At 30.9% G+C, this 22570-nt stretch overlaps 2 protein-coding genes across 2 annotated transcripts; one reads left to right on the forward strand and one right to left on the reverse strand.

Moving 5' to 3' along the window:
- The first annotated feature begins 3044 nt into the window (after positions 1 to 3044).
- LOC114377603 (phosphate transporter PHO1-like) lies at positions 3045 to 16760 on the forward strand. The gene is made up of 14 exons (XM_028336201.1): positions 3045 to 3401; positions 5338 to 5629; positions 6732 to 7068; positions 8562 to 8610; positions 10366 to 10437; positions 10623 to 10752; positions 11353 to 11473; positions 12162 to 12411; positions 12571 to 12675; positions 12824 to 12868; positions 12977 to 13129; positions 15274 to 15552; positions 15644 to 15780; positions 16331 to 16760. The coding sequence occupies exons 1-14, from the start codon at positions 3171 to 3173 to the stop codon at positions 16419 to 16421; spliced, it is 2292 nt and encodes a 763-aa protein (XP_028192002.1). The 5' UTR covers positions 3045 to 3170; the 3' UTR covers positions 16422 to 16760.
- Positions 16761 to 18065: 1305 nt separating this feature from the next.
- On the reverse strand, positions 18066 to 22058 carry LOC114377609 (KIN14B-interacting protein At4g14310-like). The gene is made up of 3 exons (XM_028336214.1): positions 20889 to 22058; positions 19285 to 19892; positions 18066 to 18798 (listed from the first exon to the last, which is right to left on the reverse strand). The coding sequence occupies exons 1-3, from the start codon at positions 21939 to 21941 to the stop codon at positions 18267 to 18269; spliced, it is 2193 nt and encodes a 730-aa protein (XP_028192015.1). The 5' UTR covers positions 21942 to 22058; the 3' UTR covers positions 18066 to 18266.
- Positions 22059 to 22570: the final 512 nt, after the last annotated feature.

The following is a 22570-nucleotide window of genomic DNA, read 5'->3' on the forward strand; positions in this document are numbered from 1 at the left end:
TGTAACCGTTTAAAACGAACAAACAAAAATTAAAGTTTAATTTAGTTGAAAGACACTATAATGTTAACTTATTAAACAATATAATCTCAAAGCATTGTTTCTCACTTAATCATGAAAAGAAGAATTTATGACTTCTATTACAGCCTCCAAACTGATTAACCGTAAAACTAAAACTAATAATTTAATTCAATCAAAATACATAAGACATAGATCATGAAAAATATAACAAATAAAATAAAATTCAAGGCTACTTGCATTTCTTCGCGTACAACTTGTAGGGTACGCCTTACTTTATTCATATTTTACCCTTCAATTGGCATCTTATAACATTTTCAACAAAAAAATTATATTCCACAAAAATTACCAATAACTTTTTATTGAAAACAGTAAAGGCTTAAGTGAAAAAAATTGATTAGTTATATATATCTGACACACACATATATAGACAAACGTAAAATAAATTATTAAATTAAAATTAATATACACATCAATTTTAGCACCATAGAAATAAGAACACACAAGCATGTTTGTGTTTCTGCTAGTAAATAGAAGGAGGCAACAATTTTATCTATTATCTTTTTAATCTTTTATCTTTAGTCTTATTTTAGATCTTATTTTTCTTTAAGGAGACGTTTGATAGGGGAAAAAATCCATGCCTAATTAAGAATCATGATTTGTAAGAATCATGAATCATAGGTATCATGCTTTCTGGGCAGTGAAGAAAATTTATTTTATTAGTTATTGAGAATTTTTAGATAAATTTTTTCGGAATTAAAGAATTACATGATATTTTTATCAATAACTTTAATTATTTATCATTAAATAATTTAATAAGAGTAGCATAATATTTTTATTATAATAAAAAAAAATTATACTTGAGAAAGTAGGATTCTCACATCTCTCCACGGGAATATTTTGGTGATAATGGGAGTTAAAAATAATTCCTAGTAATCACAATTTCTCAAAGAATATGTTTCTTGAAAATATATATCAAACATAAAAAATAAAAAAAACTTTCCCAAATTAGAATTTCAGGTAAAGTAAAAAATTTCTCTCCTATAAAATGCCCCATAAGTGAGTGAGAATCCTTGCAAAAGCTACAGATTTGAGAATATACAACGACGTACTATTGAATTAAATGAAATCAATTAAAATATATCAAATATAAAATGGAAGCAATTAAAGTAAATGGAAATATACTGAGGAAAATATAAATGGGCAAGAAAATAATTTGTAAGAACTGTAAAAAGATATATACCATACACATACAATAAAGTATATATATATATATATATAACATTAGTTTTTATGTCTATCTTTCTTCATCATTATAACAAGCAATAGATGATATGAGGAGAGAGATAGACAAAAAAAAAAAAATATTGATGTAAAAATTGTTGTAGTAATAGCATTTCTCATGTGAATGGCAAATGAATTTAAGAGGCTTGAAAATGTAAGTGTTGGAAAATTAAAGTGCAGAAAATTTAAATAATTATAAGTCTAAATGTTTAAATTCCAACCCATTATTACATTTTATATATATATATATATATATATATATATATATATATATATATATATATATATATATATTAATATATTATAGACATCAATTTCTTACTATATATTAATGACTTCTACAAATTTCTCTTAATAATTAACTTCCAACAATTATACCTGCTAATAGGTTTTATCTTCGATCTTCATTGTTTATGACTTGTATTATCTTGGTTATTCAAATCTTCAAATTTTTCATAATAAACTTGTCAAAGTGAATTATATTTTGAAATTTAATAAAAATATAAATTAAATTTATTTTTAGTTCTTATAATTTAGTGTTTTTTTACTTTTGATTTTTGTAAAATTATTTTTTTGTTTTTAATGCTTACAAGTATATTTGTTTTTTTTCATCTTCATGACACTTTAGATACATTTTTCTCACTATTCAAAACACAATTTAATGTCTTATAAGGACCAAAAATAAAAACAAACATAATTTATAAAAACTAAAACAACAACAAAATAATTTTACAAAGACAAATAAAAAAACGTTAAATTAAAAAACTAAAAATATATTTAAACCTTAAAATAATATATTCAAATATCATTTTCCAACACCTAGTAGAAATGTTCTTGGAAGATCATTTTTAGATACTCAATTAAAAATGGTGACATTAACAATAAAAGGATGAGAGGAGTAAATTTAAACCATACAATCATGAATAGTTATGATTACTTAAAAGTTATTTGGTAATTATATAATCATTTAAAAAATCACATAACTTAAATTTATCTTTTATTTTAATCTTTTGTGATTTGATCCAAATGTCATAATTCACTTTTTTCACTCTCTTGTGATGAAAGCAACCTCACTGAATATGCTTCCCTTAATTCCACTGTATGTTCAATGAGTTTGGTATCGCGGAAATATTGAAAAAATAGGATGAATAGAGAAAAAAATAGGTAAAAAAAATATGTTTGATAAAAAAGAAATATAAAATGAGAGAAATAAAAAGGTGAGTCCCGCACCTTTTTATTAATTTCTCCTTTGCAAAGAAATAAACAGTAAATGAAAATATGCAATGGTGATAATTAATTGTCTACAAGTTGCTATGCAAAATATATGGTACAAGGGAAACATAGTCAATTACAAGGAAAATATAATTCAATTATGTACCTAACATAATCCATTATTTATTAATTAAAAAGCTTCAAGTATTTTTTTATACTTTTATTTTTACTCTATTTCTTTCTTCTATATTTCATACATCATATTTTTCAATCAAGGATGTCTAATTCACATGTCTGAATAGAATATTTGAGTTGTTGTCAATTTTTTTATTTATTTATCTTTGATTTCTCAATGTATTTCCTTTCTTCCGACGAAACACAACCCACAACAAGCATTATATTTATTAATCCCACATACTTTTTTTATAAAGGGAAACAGTAATTAAAAGCAAATATGAAGAAAAGCGATTTTATAAGCATGCATTTCTTAAAAGTTTTCCACACGGCTCCTAGTCTTATAAAACCCCTTGATCACATTCTCAATCTCACACCCCAATTTATTTATGCAAGTTCTTCTCCTTCTCCTCCTCCTCTTCACCCCACAAGTACCCTAGCTAGCTAGCTCCTTTCTCCCTTCACCACACAAAACCAAACCAAAAATGGTGAAATTCTCAAAGGAGCTCGAAGCTCAACTAATACCAGAATGGAAGGAGGCCTTTGTTAACTACAGGCAGCTCAAGAAACACATAAAGAGGATCAAACTCAATAGAGTTTCGAAGCAATTACAAGCCCCAGAAGAGACCTTTGGTCGCTCCGTTTTCGATTCCTTTCGCTTCATAACCAACAAGTTCTGCAATTCAGACAACAATCATAAACAAGACATGATCCAGGTAAAGTGTATATATATATACACTAAAGTGTAATAAGATCATTGTATAGTTAATAAAGCTTGTGTGTGCTTTCTGGTTTGTTATTTTCAGCTCATTCTTTTTGGTGTGGTTCCGGTGAAATATGAGAGTTCTAGTGATATGTCTAAAACCTTTTTGCGTGTGTCTATGATTGTCTGCGTGTTTTTGTCTCCTAGTGTCTTTTGAGCCTTCGTGCATAACCTTATTGCTGAAAAGAGAGGAAACAAATGACATCGTTTTCGGACAATGAAATATCTCCGAGGCTTTTAACACAGTTAACACAATTAATACAAAGTTTGGTTTCCTATTAACATAGCTCAAGTCACTCGTTTTCTGACCAAAGGGTTTGAAATTACGTTTGTATAACAGCCACGTAAATTAGTTCTGGTTAATATCAACCACGAAAACGTAATGCGATGAAAATAGTCAATGATCTATTGGTTGCACACTACAATCTAAATCTATTACTTTATGGTCCAAAAATAGTGGAAATTATCCAACATAACACTTAAAGAGATAAAGAAAAAATATATATATAAGTATGAATGTATGATATTAATATAATATTTGATATATAAAAGTGCTTGTATATCATTTTTTGTTAAATAAATAACTTATGATGAATAGAAGCAACCAGGGTTTGGAAAAACAATAATATGCATGAGATTTAAAATATTTTGACACCTAATTTTTTGTTATATTTTATTGAAGTTATGTTATTGAATGAATGTCAAGTAACCTGCTAATTATTTTTACCTTTAAAAATGACTTATTCATGAGGTAACTAAATTGACGTTTTAAAAAATATATCAATAATAAAAATATATTAAAGAATGTATCATTAATATTTTTTATATTTCTATACATAAGCCATTGAAGTTCGAATCTGTATCCAAATAAATGTTTATCGTTATAATAATAAATGAATCTGACTATATATGTGTTTAATGGAGTGAATAAAATAATAGTAAAAAGGGGAAGTGGAGAATGTGAGAATGGCATTAAGGGCTAAAAAGCGAGTTTAGTGGTCTTTTTTTTTTTCTGAAACCTCTTTCTGCTTTTGCTTTGAGTTTCTCATTCTCTCACGAAATCAAGGTGACAACGGATATGGCGATAGTGGGAACACTATTGCACAATACCCATCACGAAACCATTGTCATGTGCACACCCTAGCAAAATAAAATGCAAAAGATCATTATTTAAAAAAAGATAACAAAAATTTATACTCCTTCCATACCTTTTTAATTATCATAATTTTGGGAAAAAATGTTGTTATATATTTTTCTTTATAAAATTCAAGATGATATTAATTACTCTTTTTATTTATTATAACCTTACTTATCTTTTAATCTTTAAAATCATAAATCCAACAACTATTCAAGAAAATCTATTACATTTCTTCTTGATATATATAAAAAGAAACAGAAGTATTATAAATCAGTTTAATCTATATATATATATATAGAAGGTATGATTAGGTGGTTATTATTAAAGTCTAAAAACTTATTATATTTTAATTGGATGCATGGACGAATCTAGAGTGTATCAAAGGGGTTGGTTTTTTTACACAATTATTTAAATATCTAATTTTTAATAATGATTTATTTAATAAATAATAAGTTTAACAAAAAAATTTGTGTAAAACTAGATATATAATTCATTGCTAAATTAAGTTAAGTAAATATCAACTCAAAAACTTATTTTTCTTTATTATTATTTTATTTTAATTTTTTAATATATACATAAAGGATACTAAAGAATTGGGGTAAGCTAAGGTTCCTATTTGTCCTCTCTTGAATTTGTCTCTAATCTCTTGAATTTGTCTCTAATTGAATGATAATGTAAAAAATATTTATATTACAAGTACATGCACTGATTCTCTGTAGAAATATGGATATGCAATACTTTTTTGTTACAGGTGAGGAGAAAAACAACGGAAGAGAGTGAAGAAGTGTATGAAACTGAGCTGGCACAATTGTTTTCAGAAGAGGATGAAGTGCAAGTGTTTTTTGCAAAGCTGGATGGAGAGCTTAACAAGATAAACCAATTCTACAAGAAGCAGGAGACTGAGTTCATTGAGAGAGGAGAAATGCTGAGCAAGCAGCTTAACATCTTGCTAGACCTTAAGCAAATTCTCAGCGACCGACACAAGAAAAATCCGTCGCTAAAACCTTCTAATACTGGAGTTTTTCCTCATCCTCCAGGCCAAGGTTCAAATTACTCCCGTCATTTCTTTATTTATTCTTTTCTTGTTAAGTATAAAATTTCATGGATTGGAAAAAAACAAACAAACCAACTTTCAATTATCAATATGTGATTATTCTGAATGAAACCAATTTTGAATTTGAATCTTTTAAATAAAATAATATAACTAAGAATACAAATTTTATTAATAACGATCAACTAAATTTTTTTATAAGAAATAGTTACCAACAAAATTCGTAAATATTTTACACCAAATAAAAGAACAAACCTTCAACTAATTGAGTAATTAATAAAAGTTGAAGAGAAATGTTAAGATGTGAGCCACGTTAATAATATAGCTTGAAAACTACTTGTAAAACTTACACAACCTTCTTCTCTAGAAGTAATTTTTAGGGGTTAGTTATGTTCAATTTATTTTTAATATAGATTAGTATTTTTATCGTCCATTCAATAAAACAGCTAATATAGTGTACACTAAATTCATAAAAAAATTATCGACAATAATAATTTATAAAATATTAAATGATTTAAATATATTTATAATAATAAAAAAAATTGATTTTATGCTTTAATTTTTTAAAATTTTATTTTAAATTCTTATACTTAAAAAAATCCGTTTTATAAGCCCCACACTAAAAATTAAAAACACGCATTTTTAATTACATATAACGATGGGCTCGAATCATTAACACTGGGTTCTCAATTATTGGCTGATGGCTTTTCTTTTGGAAGTAGGCTTAATATGTTATTAATATTATGATTAAATTTTCAATATGATTAATTAATACTTAAACAAATGTTAATATAATTATTTTGATGAGTACTTTACAATTTGAACCTTTGGTTTGCACACAAGAAAATTCATGCAGTCAATATATATAATTCATCATATATAACGTCTCTTTTCTCAAAGTCGTGCGATGTGTGGAAATTGCATTTCTAAGCTTGTAATTTGGAATAATAGGCATCACTACACGTGGCTCAAAAATGCAATAATTAATTCGTAAAAAAGAAAGAAAAAAAAATAATATATATATATATATATATATATATATATATATTTCTGTAAATATTCCTCCATGTTATAATATGTATTTGTTTATGTAGAAAGTATTGGCGAATCAATTCATGATAATTCAGAAGTTTCACAAATGGATGAAGTAATCTCAACGTTGGAAAGAAATGGTCTAAGTTTTGCGAATTCGGCAATGAGGGTAAAGACAAAGAAGAAGGGAAAGCCTCATATGGCCATAAGAATTGATATTCCAGCCACCACTCCTACGGCTGTTACTTCCATGTTGTGGGAGGATTTGGTGAACAGTCCAATTAAACCAGAGTATGGTGGAGAGTTCATTAACAAGAGAAAAATTCAGTGTGCTGAGAAGATGATTAGAAGTGCATTTGTAGAGCTCTATAAAGGTCTTGGCCTTCTCAAAACTTACAGGTTATTATTTTTTAATCACTTAATTATGATTAATTATTATTATTTTGATTCATTATTTATTTATTATTATTGTTTTTTTACCCGAAAAAAAAAAGGTATATTTCATTATATTGTTAATGTTGTTGTAAGATGGAAAACATAGGAAAGAATATAATGAATGTTGATTGGGGGAGTATATATATAGCCTTGAATTCGAATGAAGGATAAGAACTATGTTTATGTGGCTAATCGACCGGGGAGTTGCATGGAGTTTCAAAACACCACGTAAGAAAAAGATATTGGTAGATAATAGATATAGTATATGGACATTGGTGTGCTAGCTGGGTTATATGGGCAAAGACGTTTCTCTAAGGATCTAGAGGCAAATGTGAACCGTAGCCCTAATAGATCCAATCATGAATGCTTCAAAATAATGGAGAACAAATCCAAATTGGAGACCTTTCTTGTCAATTTTATAATTTAACCTTTTTTTTTTTATTTCACTTCCTTTCCAAAACTTGAAATCCTTTCTAAGTCTTTATTTATGTATTATTTTCGACTTTTCGTATTCCTATATATCTATTAACTACACTACTTAAGGAAATCCTTATTAAGTGCTTTAAATCAATAATATATGTGTGACTTTTGCTGTCTTAATTGATATATTATTTTTAGTGAAAAATTAGTTTTATATATATATATATATATATATATATATATATATATATATATATATATATTCCAATCCAAATAATTTCTTCATTTATACTCAAAACTCTTTCATACTAAACTAAAAATGTATTCTAAAAGTTATTCTACTAGTCTAATTTGATGGGGTAGAAGCCAAAAAGAAGCAATTAACACTATCAGGCTTTCTAAACAGCAACTGATCAAGCAGTCAAGCTCTGACCAAGAAATTCAAATTTAATGGCTGTGTGCAATTTTTTTTGCTACAATGATAAAAGACGTAAAGATAACATTAATTAGACATTTTTATCTCAACAACAAAACAGTAGTCTTAATTCAAATGCAAGTACATAATTAAATTTTAAATTTTTATAAAAAAAAGTCACTTAAAATATTCTAGGGGGGAAACACTTAGAAGTGTAATATCTATCATTTATGATTTCACGCACCAAACTAAATAATTAAAAATGGCCAAAGACAAGCATTGGAAAAGTTATGGGTAGAAAAAAAAGAAGGTGCGATTGCATAAAACATTGCTTCTTTTGCTGGACTAGTCGAGACAACTTTACATGCTATAGATGATCCATGATGAGACCAGTGACATGCTAAGATGTAATTAAAATACGAAACTTTCTTGGTGTGAAAGAATTATTACGTATCAATTTCAAGTTTTGGTCACGCCAATAAATGTCACTGTGTTTTCATTACATTACGTAATATTATATACGTTTCATTGAATGGCAGCTTATATAGGCCATACCCTACTAAATCCTTTTTTTTTATGACTGATGACTAATTTTTAACCACATACTTTATCTTCTTTGCAGCTCATTGAATATGGTAGCATTCACAAAGATACTCAAGAAATTTGACAAGGTACGGATTCAAATATATCTTCGCCTACACATGCATTCATGATCAATATATATATATATATTTCTTTTTCTTTGTTTGTTCGTCGTTCGGTTACATTTTGTGTATGTCAGCATAAATCTTGCTTATAGTTCTAGGTGTTCCTCTATGGTCGTACTCAAGTTACTTATAGGACTAAAGACAAAGAAGTTGTGCATTAAAAGATGTTCTTTGTTACATAAATAATTCATCACGTTTCAAACCAATTTGCAATTGCGGGCTGAAGGTCGTGAGTTACATAATACCATTAGTTATTTGGAAAACGGGATCGGATTGATAGGTCATGTTTTCGATTCAATGCTTCCTCAACACCAGTCCATCATAAAATCAACTAAAACTGTTGAACAAGTGGAAAATCAATAAATCTAATGGGTTAATCGGTTTTGTTTAAAATTGGTTTTTTTTTAAAAAAAAACTTTTAAAATGATGTTATTTTAGTTATGAAAAAAAGAAATATCATAACTTATAAAACTTTTAAGCAAAATTTACTTTTTATAATCAATTTATACACGTTATTTTTTGTTCAACATTATTATAATATTATATTAAAATATTTTAAAAATATATATTTTATTAAAATTGATTTCATCTCGATTGAATTGAACTAGTGTCTTTGGTATTTCGTCCGATTTTGAGAACATTGGTAACATCTCAATATACTCAACTAAATATGTAACCAACCTAGTTTTAAAACACAAAATAAATGACTCACACAAAGCATCACTAAGATATAGAGGAGAAACAGTTACTCGTTTCCCCCTCTCGATCTCTTTATAGTTATTGGGTATGGGTAGATTTCTTATGCAGTTAATCTCCACATGCATGATAGATAACTACCATTTTTTTAATTTATGAAAAAAAAAAGTTAATAACATATTATGTAGAGATTGGCTAAGTCCCACCGTATCAATGCATAAAATAATTCACCTCCTTGGCATTGATATATAAAATAATCACATTTTTTAACTGATCAAATTAAACTATTTAATTCATGTTCTTGGCATTGATACATAAAGTAATTTATCGCGGACAAAAAAAAACATAAAATAATTTAGGCTAAAATATACAAATAGTTAATTAACTTAATTTTGGTTCTAACTTGGTCCATAACTAATCATTTTGAAAAAATGTTTATTTTGAATTTTTAGGCACAATTTTGAATATTTTTTTATTGATTCAAGATGTAAAATTTATCTTATTAAATTCATCTATATGAAAATTATGAAAATCAATTAATAATATTCAAACAAAAAGAAACATAAACAAATTAAAAAATACTTGAAAAATAAGTCTTAAAGATCAATCACAAATCTAAAAATTTAATGTGACGTTCTTTTTTTATTATTCATAAGACTCATTTTTTCACATGATTTTTATTATATTTATGATTTTTTTTTTCGAACATTACTTTATTCATATAATTTTTTATATAGATGAATCTAATATTGAAATAAACTTCACTTCTTGAATCTATAAAAAAAATTAAAATCATATTCAAAAATAAAAAATAATTAATTTTTCGAAAGAATTATTTTTTCATAAATTAAATAAGAAAATCATTTTAGAACTTTTAAAAATTTGGCAACTAATTTAGAACCAAAATAATAAAATAAGAGACTTTCTTATATTTTAGCCAACAATTTATCCGTCACAGAGAGTTTATTATTAGCTTAGAGTTTTAATTTTTTATATGAACGAAATTATATGCCATTTGATCAGGTGTCTAGTCAAAAGGCTTCTGCAAATTATATGAAAGAAGTGAAGAGATCCCATTTCATTAGTTCTGACAAGGTATATATGCTTTCTTTTTCCTAAATACCCTAGCTAGGAGGGGAAAAAGAAACAAACAAATTCAATTTTCATTGCCTTCTGGTTTGATCCTTCTCAAATTCTTGTGAGGAGATCGTGTTACACACTTACACTACATGGCCTTCTAATAATTGTTGGTTATATGCAATATAATATTTTGACTAAAGGTTGTTAGACTAATGGACGAAGTGGAATCCATATTCACAAAGCACTTTGCCAACAATGATAGGAAAAGAGCAATGAAGTTTTTAAGACCCCAACAGCCAAAAGTTTCTCATACGGTCACCTTCCTTGTCGGTAATGCCCCTCTCTCTCCCCTAACTCTTAACTCGTGTCCTTAACAACTTCAACTATTAGTGCAAACTGGTGAATATAAATAGAGTTTAATCATCTAAGTATATATGATTAATGGAAAATATATATATGCTATTAATCAATATAAAATTATCATTTGTATAACTTTTAAGTTATTTGGTATAAAAAGTTTAATGACTATATATATATATATATTAAGTGTAAAACTTTTTTATATGTGGTCAATAAATCAAAAATGATAATCGATATGACTTTTAAAATAATTAGTAATTAGTTGATAGCTTAATATTTATCCGGGTATGACCTATTTTCTATAATATAACAGTCAAATAATAGATCTAATATATTAAGAAAAAAGAAAAGTGTTTCCATTCTATTATCCCATTATTTCCTAACAGTGCGTTCAAAAGTCAAAACCATATAATACTTTATGATGTAATTACCACATGAGCCAAAATTTATTGCAACCAGCCAGTGGCCATTAAGAGTGGTGAACCCATTCACTAATAGCTCATAGGTCAAATTTTCTTTTTTCCCTTATATTAACATTTCATTGATTGTTCTATGTTACTTCCTCTACAGGGTTGTGTACAGGTTGTTCTGTATCCTTGTTTTGTGTATACGTAATCTTGGCGCATATGTGTGGTATATTCTCTCCTAGTACAGAACCAGCTTATATGGACGCTGTCTACCCAGTTTCCAGGTGCTACATTGCATGGTTCCTCTTTGAATTTACTTCATACATGACTTTTATGTATACCATTTTAATCAAGACTATTCAACACCTACTTCCTTGATCAAAATTATTTCAACATAAGGAATTGTATTGTGAGGTTCAAGACATGTATAGTAAAAATTGGTAGAGGACAAAACAATATCAAATAAGAACTCCATAATTTATTTATTTTTCTACATGATGCCAAGAAATTATTAAACGAAGAGTACTACCGGGACATTCTTCTCAACACATTTTCTGTTTTTAGTTGAAATTTATGTGGGGTCCGCCACTTTGAAATTTGGGACCACTAAATAGCAAATGAAACTCACATATATATTGAAATTTACATAAATTTCAACCAATTACATAAATTGTGTTGAAAAGAGTGAGTCAAAAAGTTTTTAGCATTTCCATTATCAAATACATGCCTAGTTCTTCTAATGGATGAAAATGAGATAGTATAAAGTTTTCCTGTTTTAGTTTTAGCTACACTCATTTTTTCTAACACACCTTTGTAATCATGAACCATTAAACTGCACATAAATGAAAAATAAATAAATAAATAAATAAACTTCTAAGAACTGACTAAAATTAGCATCTAAGCTGCAGAATTTAAAACAAAAACACCTATGTTATATCTGCAATAAGGAATGGTTACAATGATTTTGTGCAGTGTGTTTGCATTATTAAGCCTGCACTTGTTTATGTATGGATGCAACCTGTACATGTGGAAGAGTACAAGAATCAACCATAATTTCATATTTGAATTCTCACCAAGCACAGCACTGAAGCACAGAGATGCATTTCTGATGTGCACTACCCTCATGACAACTGTGTTTGGGGCAATGGTGGTACACCTGCTACTAAGGGCTGGAGGTTTTTCTCCTGGCCAAGTTGATGCCATTCCTGGAATCATTTTTTTGGTTAGTCAAATGACTATTATAGTATTACTTTTCCATGTTCCTTGAATATAAAAATAAAATAAAATAAATAGCTTGGTTTGCTTGAAATTCCAGAAAGTGGTTTACAATTGAATTTATAGTGTTCAAGTCTTTGTGCTGATTATGAGCTGCCATTTTCAGTTCTTTGTAGGTCTTCTCATTTGCCCATTTGACATTTTTTATCGCCCTACTCGTTTTTGCTTCATCCGGGTTATTCGTAACATAGTTTGCTCTCCATTTTATAAGGTGAATTTTTTTCATTTTTTTTATTTTATCGGCAAATTTCTTTCATATATTCCTTGGTACAATTAGACACATTGATATGCTATAATGCATATAGTCATGTACAAAATTGAGCTAGTCATTGTTTTGATTTAATTTACTATCCCTACAGGTTCTGCTGGTAGACTTTTTTATGGCTGACCAACTAACTAGCCAGGTGATCTTAATATAATTTATTATCCCTACAACAAGTTTACTTTGTTTCCCTTTGCTTCTCAATATGCATACTAATAATCAACATTAAATTGTATGCTATTTGTTGCAGATTCCATTGCTAAGGCATTTGGAAACAACAGGTTGTCACATTTTTGCTAGAGTTTTCAAGTCACACCACCCTGAGGCATGCCATTCTGGAAGGCTATACATAGAAATAACTTACCTTATCTCATTTTTGCCATATTGGTGGCGTGCATTACAGGTATGCCTCCGGTGCTGATTGTTAATACAGATTCTGTATCAACTGCTTCTAGAATTGGTGGCATGATATTGCTAACTGATTTTTTTTAAGGAAAAAACTTATATGCAATTCCCTATGTGTTGTTTGTTTTGTTTTCCAATCAAAATTGGAGTTCCACATTGGTAATCTACATATTCCATTAATGCAAACTTTTATTACACAGTTTTTTTATCTGCAATTATAAATATATTAAATAGTACAAGAAGTGCTTAACAATAATTACATCTCCAAGGTTCTCACAACACTGCATAATCTGACAGTGCAAAACCAATCAAGTAATAAAAATAAATACATCAAAGAGGAGTTGAATCTTAATATATACTCACTAAAAGCTGCATAAAGAAAGATAGGTGATAGAAAATCAAACCAGAATTCGTACTCCATCACCCTACAAACTTAAAATTTGCTAGAGAAGCAATTGGATCAGCTTGCCAAAGTTGATAGGTGATAGAAAAATCTCCTTAAAAAGCCTTCAACCATGACCATACACGACTTTGTGCCAAACTTTCTCACTGTCAAATTCTTTTCCTTCAAACACCATTTCATTTCGCTGACTCCATAGAATCCAGAGGATAGCACACCATCCCACCAATCATTTGCTTTTCTCCCAACCAAAACATGTGCATGTTGCAAAAAATTATCCAACACCTACGAAGGTAGTGCAGAATTCAAACCCATAATGATTTACCAACGTTTCCAAATATTGTGTGAAATAGGACATGTAAAAAATAGATGGGGTAAATCCTCTACCTACCTCCTCTTTATAGAATGCACACAATAATTCTCGTTCTTGAATTTTGATTTGTTTACATTGTAGATTCACTTTTGTGGGGATCCTATTCAAGAATATTCTCCACAACAAAAATGACACCTTTGGGGGAATTTTAATTTTTCACATATCCTTAAAAAAATCTATCTAAGATGAATCAAACCTTGAACTATACAAAGTTTTGTATGCCGAATTCACCATGTATGAATTTGAGTATCTATCAATCAAATCCAATGATCTTCTCCTACGTTGCCACTTGAAGTATCTTTTACAATTCAATATATCTTGAGTACCTCTCCACCACTTCCTGCTCCACCTCAATACCTCCAATCTACTTTTGTGGAAATTAAATTTAAGTTTGGATACAAATTTAAACCACCTCAAGATGCTCTTAACCACCATCACATTGTTAATAATCATATCTCTCACAAATATGGTGTCATCCACATATTGAAATAAACTTATATCAATCTTTTTCTCTCCCGCCTTATAACTTTCAAAAATATTTTTTACAATTCAATATATCTTGAGTACCTCTCCACCACTTTCTGCTCCACCCCAATACCTCCAAATCTACTTTTGTGGAAATTAAATTTAAGTTTGGATACAAGTTCAAATCACCTCAAGATGCTCTTAACCACCATCACATTGTTAATAATCATATCCCTCACAAATATGCTCACAAATATGATATCATCCACATATTGTAATAAACTTATATCAATCTTTTTCTCTCTCGCCTTATAGCTTTTAAAAATATTTTTTTCACAGGCCTCTCTCATCATGCCATTAATCCCTCCTTAACCTCCTTAGGTTCCTCCTTCCAAGCCCCTTCCACCTCAACTCCTCTAATCAAATTTCTTCTCCTTCTCCAATTTACTACTATATGATAAAACTTTGAATTGCAATCTTCATCTCTAAGCCACTTGAATCTTGATTGTTGTTTTAGCAGAGACTCACTATACATGACATTTCTCCAAAAATCTTCTTGCAAGCCCCTCCTAACTTCAATATCCTCCTCCGACAAAACACCATCATCCTCCTTTTTATCCAACTCATTCATATCTTTCACTATTTTAGCAATGTTTTTTTAATATTGCCAAAATGTGAATGATTTCATTCCTTCAAGCCGAGATGAAACTCCAATTTCGGCCGGAGAACACAATCAACACTTATTTAACTTCATCTAAGTTTTGTACATTTTCTAAAGACAAATGTTAACCGGTATCCTAAGGCTAAAGGCACTTGTTAAGTAAAAGGAAAAAGCTTTTTATTGAAATAAGTAAAAGTTCATTATGTTGTCAACTAACATAAGCTACTTGAATGCTATGACCAGTGTGCAAGAAGGTGGTTTGATGACCGTGATGTCAACCATTTGGCTAACATGGGGAAGTATGTGTCAGCAATGGTTGCAGCAGGAGCTAGAGTCACATATAGCAGGCAAGATAGCCATCTATGGTTTGCTATAGTCTTGATCACTTCTGTGGTGGCCACATTTTACCAATTGTATTGGGATTTTTTCAAGGACTGGGGGTTTTTCAATCCCAAATCCAAAAATCCTTGTCTCAGAGATGATCTAATTCTAAAGAATAAATGCATATACTACATGTCTATTGTAAGTTCTCTTTTACCTCTTTTGTGATCTGAATATTGCAATCATAAATTAGTCTTTTAATCACAAAGGGGTGTTGGATTTCACTTTTCAGGCATTGAATGTTGTCCTAAGAGTGGCTTGGGTGGAGACTATAATGCACCTCAAAGTGGGGCCTGTTCAAACTAGGCTACTAGACTTTTTGTTGGCTTCACTAGAGGTTATTCGACGAGGGCATTGGAATTTCTACAGGTCCTTTCTCAAACATTTTAGAGGAGCTTGAAAATGACTCCTTTTTTTCGTTTTTAAAGAATGTTTTTGTTGGTTTGGCACATCAATTCCATTTGGTCATGGCTATAAATGTCGTGTTCCAATTATCACATCTGAAGTGACATAATATGTTGGTAGTTGTAAACAACCAAATCATCCCACAAGGTCAAGTTAGGCGATAGCTAAGAAAAAGTTTATAGCCACAATACTATAACTAGGAAATGAGACAAACAATAAAGAACTCTAAACTAATTGAACATAAAGGTTTTGAAATTATGGATATTCTTTTGGACATACTTTTATTATTTACTAAAATTGATTAAAAATTATAAAATTTTGTAAATTTTAATTATTTAATGAATTACACTCATGTAGTTTTTAATAAGTTTTAAATAATAATAAATGGTGTATTGGAAGGAGTAAATTATGTATCATCTTAAAACTATATGCTTTTAAGATGATTTTGTTTCCTTGACAGTTATGAAATGGTGAACTAAATTCCTTGTGAAATTGACAACTTTTTTATGAACAGGTTGGAGAATGAGCATCTAAACAACGTGGGTCATTTCCGGGCAGTGAAGGCAGTTCCACTACCATTTCGTGACATAGACTCAGACAGCTGAAGTGATTTTCTCACACGTGTACAAATTGTCCTGTAAAAGGATAAGGCAATATAGCCCCAAGGGAATAAAATTTTGAACGTGACATCCCTCACCATGCATTGGACACCAAATGTAATGCCAAAAAATAGAATACAAAACAGATGGCATTTTGTCCTATGAATTCGCTGAAACAACTTTTGAATTTCACGTTCTAGATCAACATCCTTAGTAACAAAAAAAAAAGGATGTATTCTTGTCTTTTTGTCTTCTATTTCTGTTTTGCTAAATCGGTTTTAAATAACCAATTTGAAGATCGTGTATCGAATATTTTTGTAAATTGCAATTAAGAAAATTAGAAGTGTTGATTTAGTTTATTGAAATAAGTTGAAAAGAATTATTTAATAATTAAATGAGAATGACAACTTAAAATCAAATATGCAGTAAAAAAACCTTAAAATCAAATATAAAATTTGATCTTCCAAACATATAGGCCATCATACATCCATTTTTTAATATATTGGTCCTCCATTTTTTAATATAATGGTTTATAATATGAATTTAATTGAAATATATTAATGATATGAAAAAAATTACATTATCATTATGATTGTTACATTAACTTTTGTAATAATTAGATAATAATATATAAAAATATTAATATTGACATTATATCAAAATTAAATTCTTATAATAATAATTAATTTTTCCTGTAACATACATTTTCAATGTCAAATTTGTGACTGAATTTAATTTGTTCAAAATTCAATCATATTTTTGTATAAAAAAACTTCAATCATATTTAATGCTTTAAAATGTACTTGAATAATTAAATTAATGACTTTATGTAACAAGTTTAACGTTTCACCCTTCCCTAAAAAAACTTTTCACCCAGGTCAAAAGACACTTTCTATAACTTTTTCAAAATATTAGAATTTTAAAAAATACTTAGTTTGAATTCTTATTTTTTATTTTTAGGAAATAAAAATACTGAAAATTTATGATATATTAACTTCTTGTTTTTTGCTTAAAATTAACCGCGTTTTTATTTTATTCAAAATGAGATTTATGTTAAAATGATATTTTATCATTTCTATTTTTTGATTCGTTTGAAAAAATATTTTCACTGAAAATATTTTTAAAAATTTAATCAAACATATTTTTATCATCATTTTTTGTTTTCAGTGAAAATAAAAATAAAAAATAATCAAACCAAACACCCCCTTATATATTTTGTTAAAAGAAAGTGTTTTATATATAACACACATGAGAATATGTTAGTGCAATATCTAGAAGTGCCAGAAACTCCAAGTTAACATACATTGTCAACCAAATGTGCAAGAAACTCCAAGTAATGATTAAGGACCAATTTCAGGTTGCACTAGTCAAACCGAATTCAGCTCATTCAGTATTCATCTGACAATTCAACCATCTATTGATCATACATACTTAAGCCAAATCCGAAATTCAAATGTAGATTCAGAATCACTCTCCCTATTACACTTCACAGGTGTGAGTGTGTAACTGAAGTTTTTCAAATTATCATTTTATTTCTAAATAGATTGAAAATGAAAATATACAGAATCAAGGAAGACCAGTGGGTTGATATAAATAGAGATCCCCCCCCCCCCCCCCTTACCAGATTTGATCAGTGACAAGTGGTCACCCTGGAAAAATACAAGGCTCTTGCATAAAATACTAACAACCAAGCATCCACATCTAACATAATTTCCTCTAAAGTATAACTTCAGTCCTTAAAAAGGATACCAAGAAAAAACAAAAGCAGCAACACAGCCTTAAGCTTTAAGCAAATTCCTGTTTTGTAATTGTACACAAGTAAAGCTTGTAGTTACTAGAAAACCATAACTATCAAACTATTAGATGCCTCCACATAGCAGGTCGATCTCTTGATATCAGAAGAGCTCGAGATCCAAGATAATCAAAGGAAGGACAATACATGTCATCTGGACCAATTACTTCTCTAAAACTTTGATCACTGGAGTAGTCCATGTTGAGAACCCTTAGTGCATCATCTTTCACTGCATCAAACACAAACAGTCCTAGGCCACAAACACCCATGACAAAGTCAGAATTACCCCAAACTTGGGAGATTGCTGCATGGTGTGAGTGTGAATTCGATTCTGGAAGAGCATAGGTGGTGAACAGTCCTTGTCTGCGCAGCGAAAACTGTTGCAGCAGTGAGGTCTGCTTCTTGCCCATTGAACTTGTGCTGGAACAACCAAGGAAGACAGAATCCCCGCGAGAGAAAACTGATTGCACATTGACACCATGCTTTGATATCTTAAGGCCTACACCAGATGGCTGGCGAAAGTCCAAGACATTGATAGAATCTGAGGTGCAGAACACACCATCATTTCCTTCAGCCTCAGATGAACTTACTCTGCAATGTTATATTTCTAAACTTGGTTAGCAGTAGAGAAAGATAACAGTGAAAACACATTAAGTACTAAAGAAAATTCCCTTATCCTCAAGGACAACAATGTTATACAATTACATGAAGACAAGTTAATGCTCTTTCCAACATTGAATGACTTTCCCTAAATACTAATATTTGGTGAGAATATATTGTAGTTATGTTACATTATTTGGTCCTTTCCAGTTTCTTAATAAATAACAAGATGAATTGCAAATATTAGGCCTGCACTGGGGCATTCCTATGATGACAAGATAACGACAATAAGAGTAAAGATACGTGTGCTTTCGATGTGCTATTAGTAGAAAGAAGAATACAGAACCAGTATATTGTTTTGTCGAATAAAAATTAAAGCAGCATGCCACCAAATAAAACAGTGATCTCAAAATGCAGAAACAGAACATTTAAGGTAAAAGACAAGGAGCAAGAAGTTAAGGTTAAAACCAAACTCACCTTTTGCGAACCCCTCCACCCAATTCTGCATCCGTGTTGCTCACATGGAGAGCCGAAACTTTTTGACCGCCTGTAGGAACAGAGAGCAGAGCTTGAGCTGTAAGTGAGTTCACATCCCACAAAGAAATGGATTCAGCTTCAGCTACCACTACTTTCCCTCTGTTCCTCCATTGCAAAGGGCTGCAATAATCCATTGCTAAAACAGGCTTCTGAACATCCCATTTCATGATTTGCTCTCCATCGCGAACATCAAAAACTTTCACAGCTCTCTGTGAGCTGGTGGTAGAGACGATGAGAGGTCCACAGGGCCTATACCACCACTGCGTAGCTTCTACTGTAACAGTGCTAGATGTAGAATTTCTTCTAATGTTGTTTGGTAACGGTCTAAGTGCAATTCTTGAGGAGGCTGTTCCAGCATCAACTTGCATAGCACGCACTTCTTTGGTGTAAAAGTCCCATGAGCAAAATCCTGAGTCCATAGTATTGCCAGCAGATGCAGCTACTACAAACCTTCCAGAGCAACCATCAGAACCAGGGGCACGAATTACCCAACAATCTCTCCATGTGTTGGGTGAAACTTCTGAGGGTGGCATATATACAGCTTTTTCCTGGAAGGTTGATGAATTGTCAGCTGAAAAAATGCTTCTTCATTCATTTACTGATTCCAAATATGAACTATTATTACTTTTTTATGGAAAACATCTATGTCATATCATGCCTCGGCTACTTTGCACCTGTTTGAAAACCCTTTTTTTACTAAAAAAAATTGCTTTTTTTCTTTTTCAAAATCCCTTTAGGAGGCCCTCAAAAAATAAAGTACTATTCTTCCAAAAATGATAATCTACAATCATATGAATGACCTACCTCAGTTCATTATTAACTACATTCAAATAAAAAATAAAACTTGATGAGACCAGACTTAATGACCCTTGCTGACATTCTATGGAGAATAATCAGAATATGGATATGAACCATTATTATGTTTTATGAAGAAAATTCAAATCTCGCCATTAAATCTAAACGGGTAGCAACATATAAAGCTAATATAATTAACCATCATGTGAATCAGCAATCTCAATATTCAGCATCAATTATATGCAAACCAAAAAAATGCTTTTTCCTGAATGTAAAAGAAATTTTCAGCTAGCTCAAAATTACTTCTTCATTCTTTCATAAGTTCCAAATATGAACAAGTATTCCTTTCAATGGTAAACTAAACATTCATGTCATGCCTAACTTTCTTTGCACCTATTCGGAAACCTTTATATGAAAAATGATTACTTTTTTTTCAAAAGTACTTCTGTCAAAATTAAGTATATTATCCTTTCAAATCAAAAGAGACAGCAGTTAACCACAATCTGAATGACATACCTCATTATTCACCACTATCTACGTTCAAATCAAAAGATGAACTTGGGGAGACCAAAATCAATAACACTAGTTGATAATTTTGGAAGGCCATTCAATTAACTTTTAGTACTTTTCGTGGAGAACATTCATAATTTCACATCATACCACTTAAATCTAATCTAAGTGAACACAAATACAAAAATAGAAAATTAAGCTAGACATTTTGAATCTGGCATTAAACTAAGAACACATACCTCACTATTGGTAATATCATAATAAGTACAAGAACCATTATGGTGAGCAAGGAGGACAGCCTCGCCTTCGTTCACGAACCACCCACCAGTAGCAACATTGCTACCAATCCCATTCAGCCTAAAATTAAAAGCCTCATCCATCTCTTCCTCAACAACCACACCTTCCTTGTTCTCCTTATTCTCCTGATCATCATCGAAATCCTCAAGCTTCTCATCCGCCCCGAGCAGCGCGTCAATGTCATTGTTCCTCTTATCATTCCAGCGCCCATTCCCACCACCCCTTTCCTTCACATCCTCCCCAGCATTCACCTTGTCTTTCTCTTTACCGATCAGAGCCAAAAACTCGACTGCAACCAAGTTATCGTCGACCGGACTCAGCACCTTCTGTGCCTCCACCACAGAGTCCTTATCCTTATCCTTAACCACTGTCCTGTCCCGAAGCAGTTTCTGGTGAGGGAACAACCTTGCCTCGAGTTCGTCGGTGTTCAATTTCAACTCTTTCGCTAAGTTCTTGTCTTTAGCAGCAACTTTAACCGCACCATTTTCGCTTTCCTTGTTAGAAACGACATGAACAATGGCTTTCTCGATACCTGAGATCTTGTCCTGAATGTCGGAGAGGATCACCTTGGAGGCGTCAGGGTTGTTCATGTCAAGCATCTCTTTAGTCTTCTTTATGTCGGAAGCTATCCGCTTTACTTTGCCTTCGAGAAACGCGAGCTTCTCGTGAAGCCTGCTGGAGTACTTGGTGTCGTTGGTGGTGGTTACGTTGGGGGGATTGTTGTTAAGTTCGAGGCTTGACCTGGAGGTGGAAGGTTTGGGCTTTGGGGCGGTGGTGGTGGGCTTGGTGGGCTTATGGGCGGTGGGGCGGTCGAGGGAGGGGCTGGAGCTGCGGCCGCGAGGGAGGGTTTTGTGGTTGGGATTGGGATTGGAGCGGCGAGGGTTGGTGTTTTCTTTCTGGAGAGAAAGAGAAGGAGAAGGGAAGCGGCGAGAGGCGGAGAGGGGACGGGGACGGACGGTGGCGGCATCGTGGCCGCCGCGGCGGCGAGTGGCCATGGCTGGAGCGCGAGAGTGTGTGAAATGAAAGAGTGAGAGAGTGAGAGAGCGTAGTGATGAATTGATGGTGTTGGGTTGGGAGAGGCTGGAATGCTGAGTTGGAGAATAAGCGGGAAATCACTCAAGTTTTCACTTTTCAAAATTTTTGCCCGGGAATTTTGTTTCTTTCTCGCTTCATTTGAGTGAACGATGATGTTTTTTTTTTTTAGTCTCGTAGGTTTTGTAAGAAGACAGGATATGATCAAAAAATAAAAAGGAAACGTGTTGGGTTATTATTTAGGCTTAAATTTTTTTTTCTCTTTAAGTTTGCATTTTTTTAATGTTGGTTTGTGTAAAATTTATTTATTTTGTAAGAGTGTGTTTATTGTAAAATTTTATTCTTAGATCTATGAAAATAAAACACAAATCTAACTAAATAAACACTAAATTTTTCATGGATTCTCAACACCAACAAGTCGCTTCTCTCGAACGGTAACCCTTCATGTTTGTCATCTTTGAGAACCGTGGTCATGGTGTGATGATGACAACGATAACACAATATGGTTGTCTATAATGGATAATTGGTGATGGAGGATAGAAGAAAATCTGAAAAAGAAGAGAGATAAAAGAAAAGGAGAAAAAAAATAAAC

Source organism: Glycine soja, chromosome 2 (assembly GCF_004193775.1).
Source record: "Glycine soja cultivar W05 chromosome 2, ASM419377v2, whole genome shotgun sequence".
NCBI classification, from domain to species: Eukaryota; Viridiplantae; Streptophyta; class Magnoliopsida; order Fabales; family Fabaceae; genus Glycine; species Glycine soja.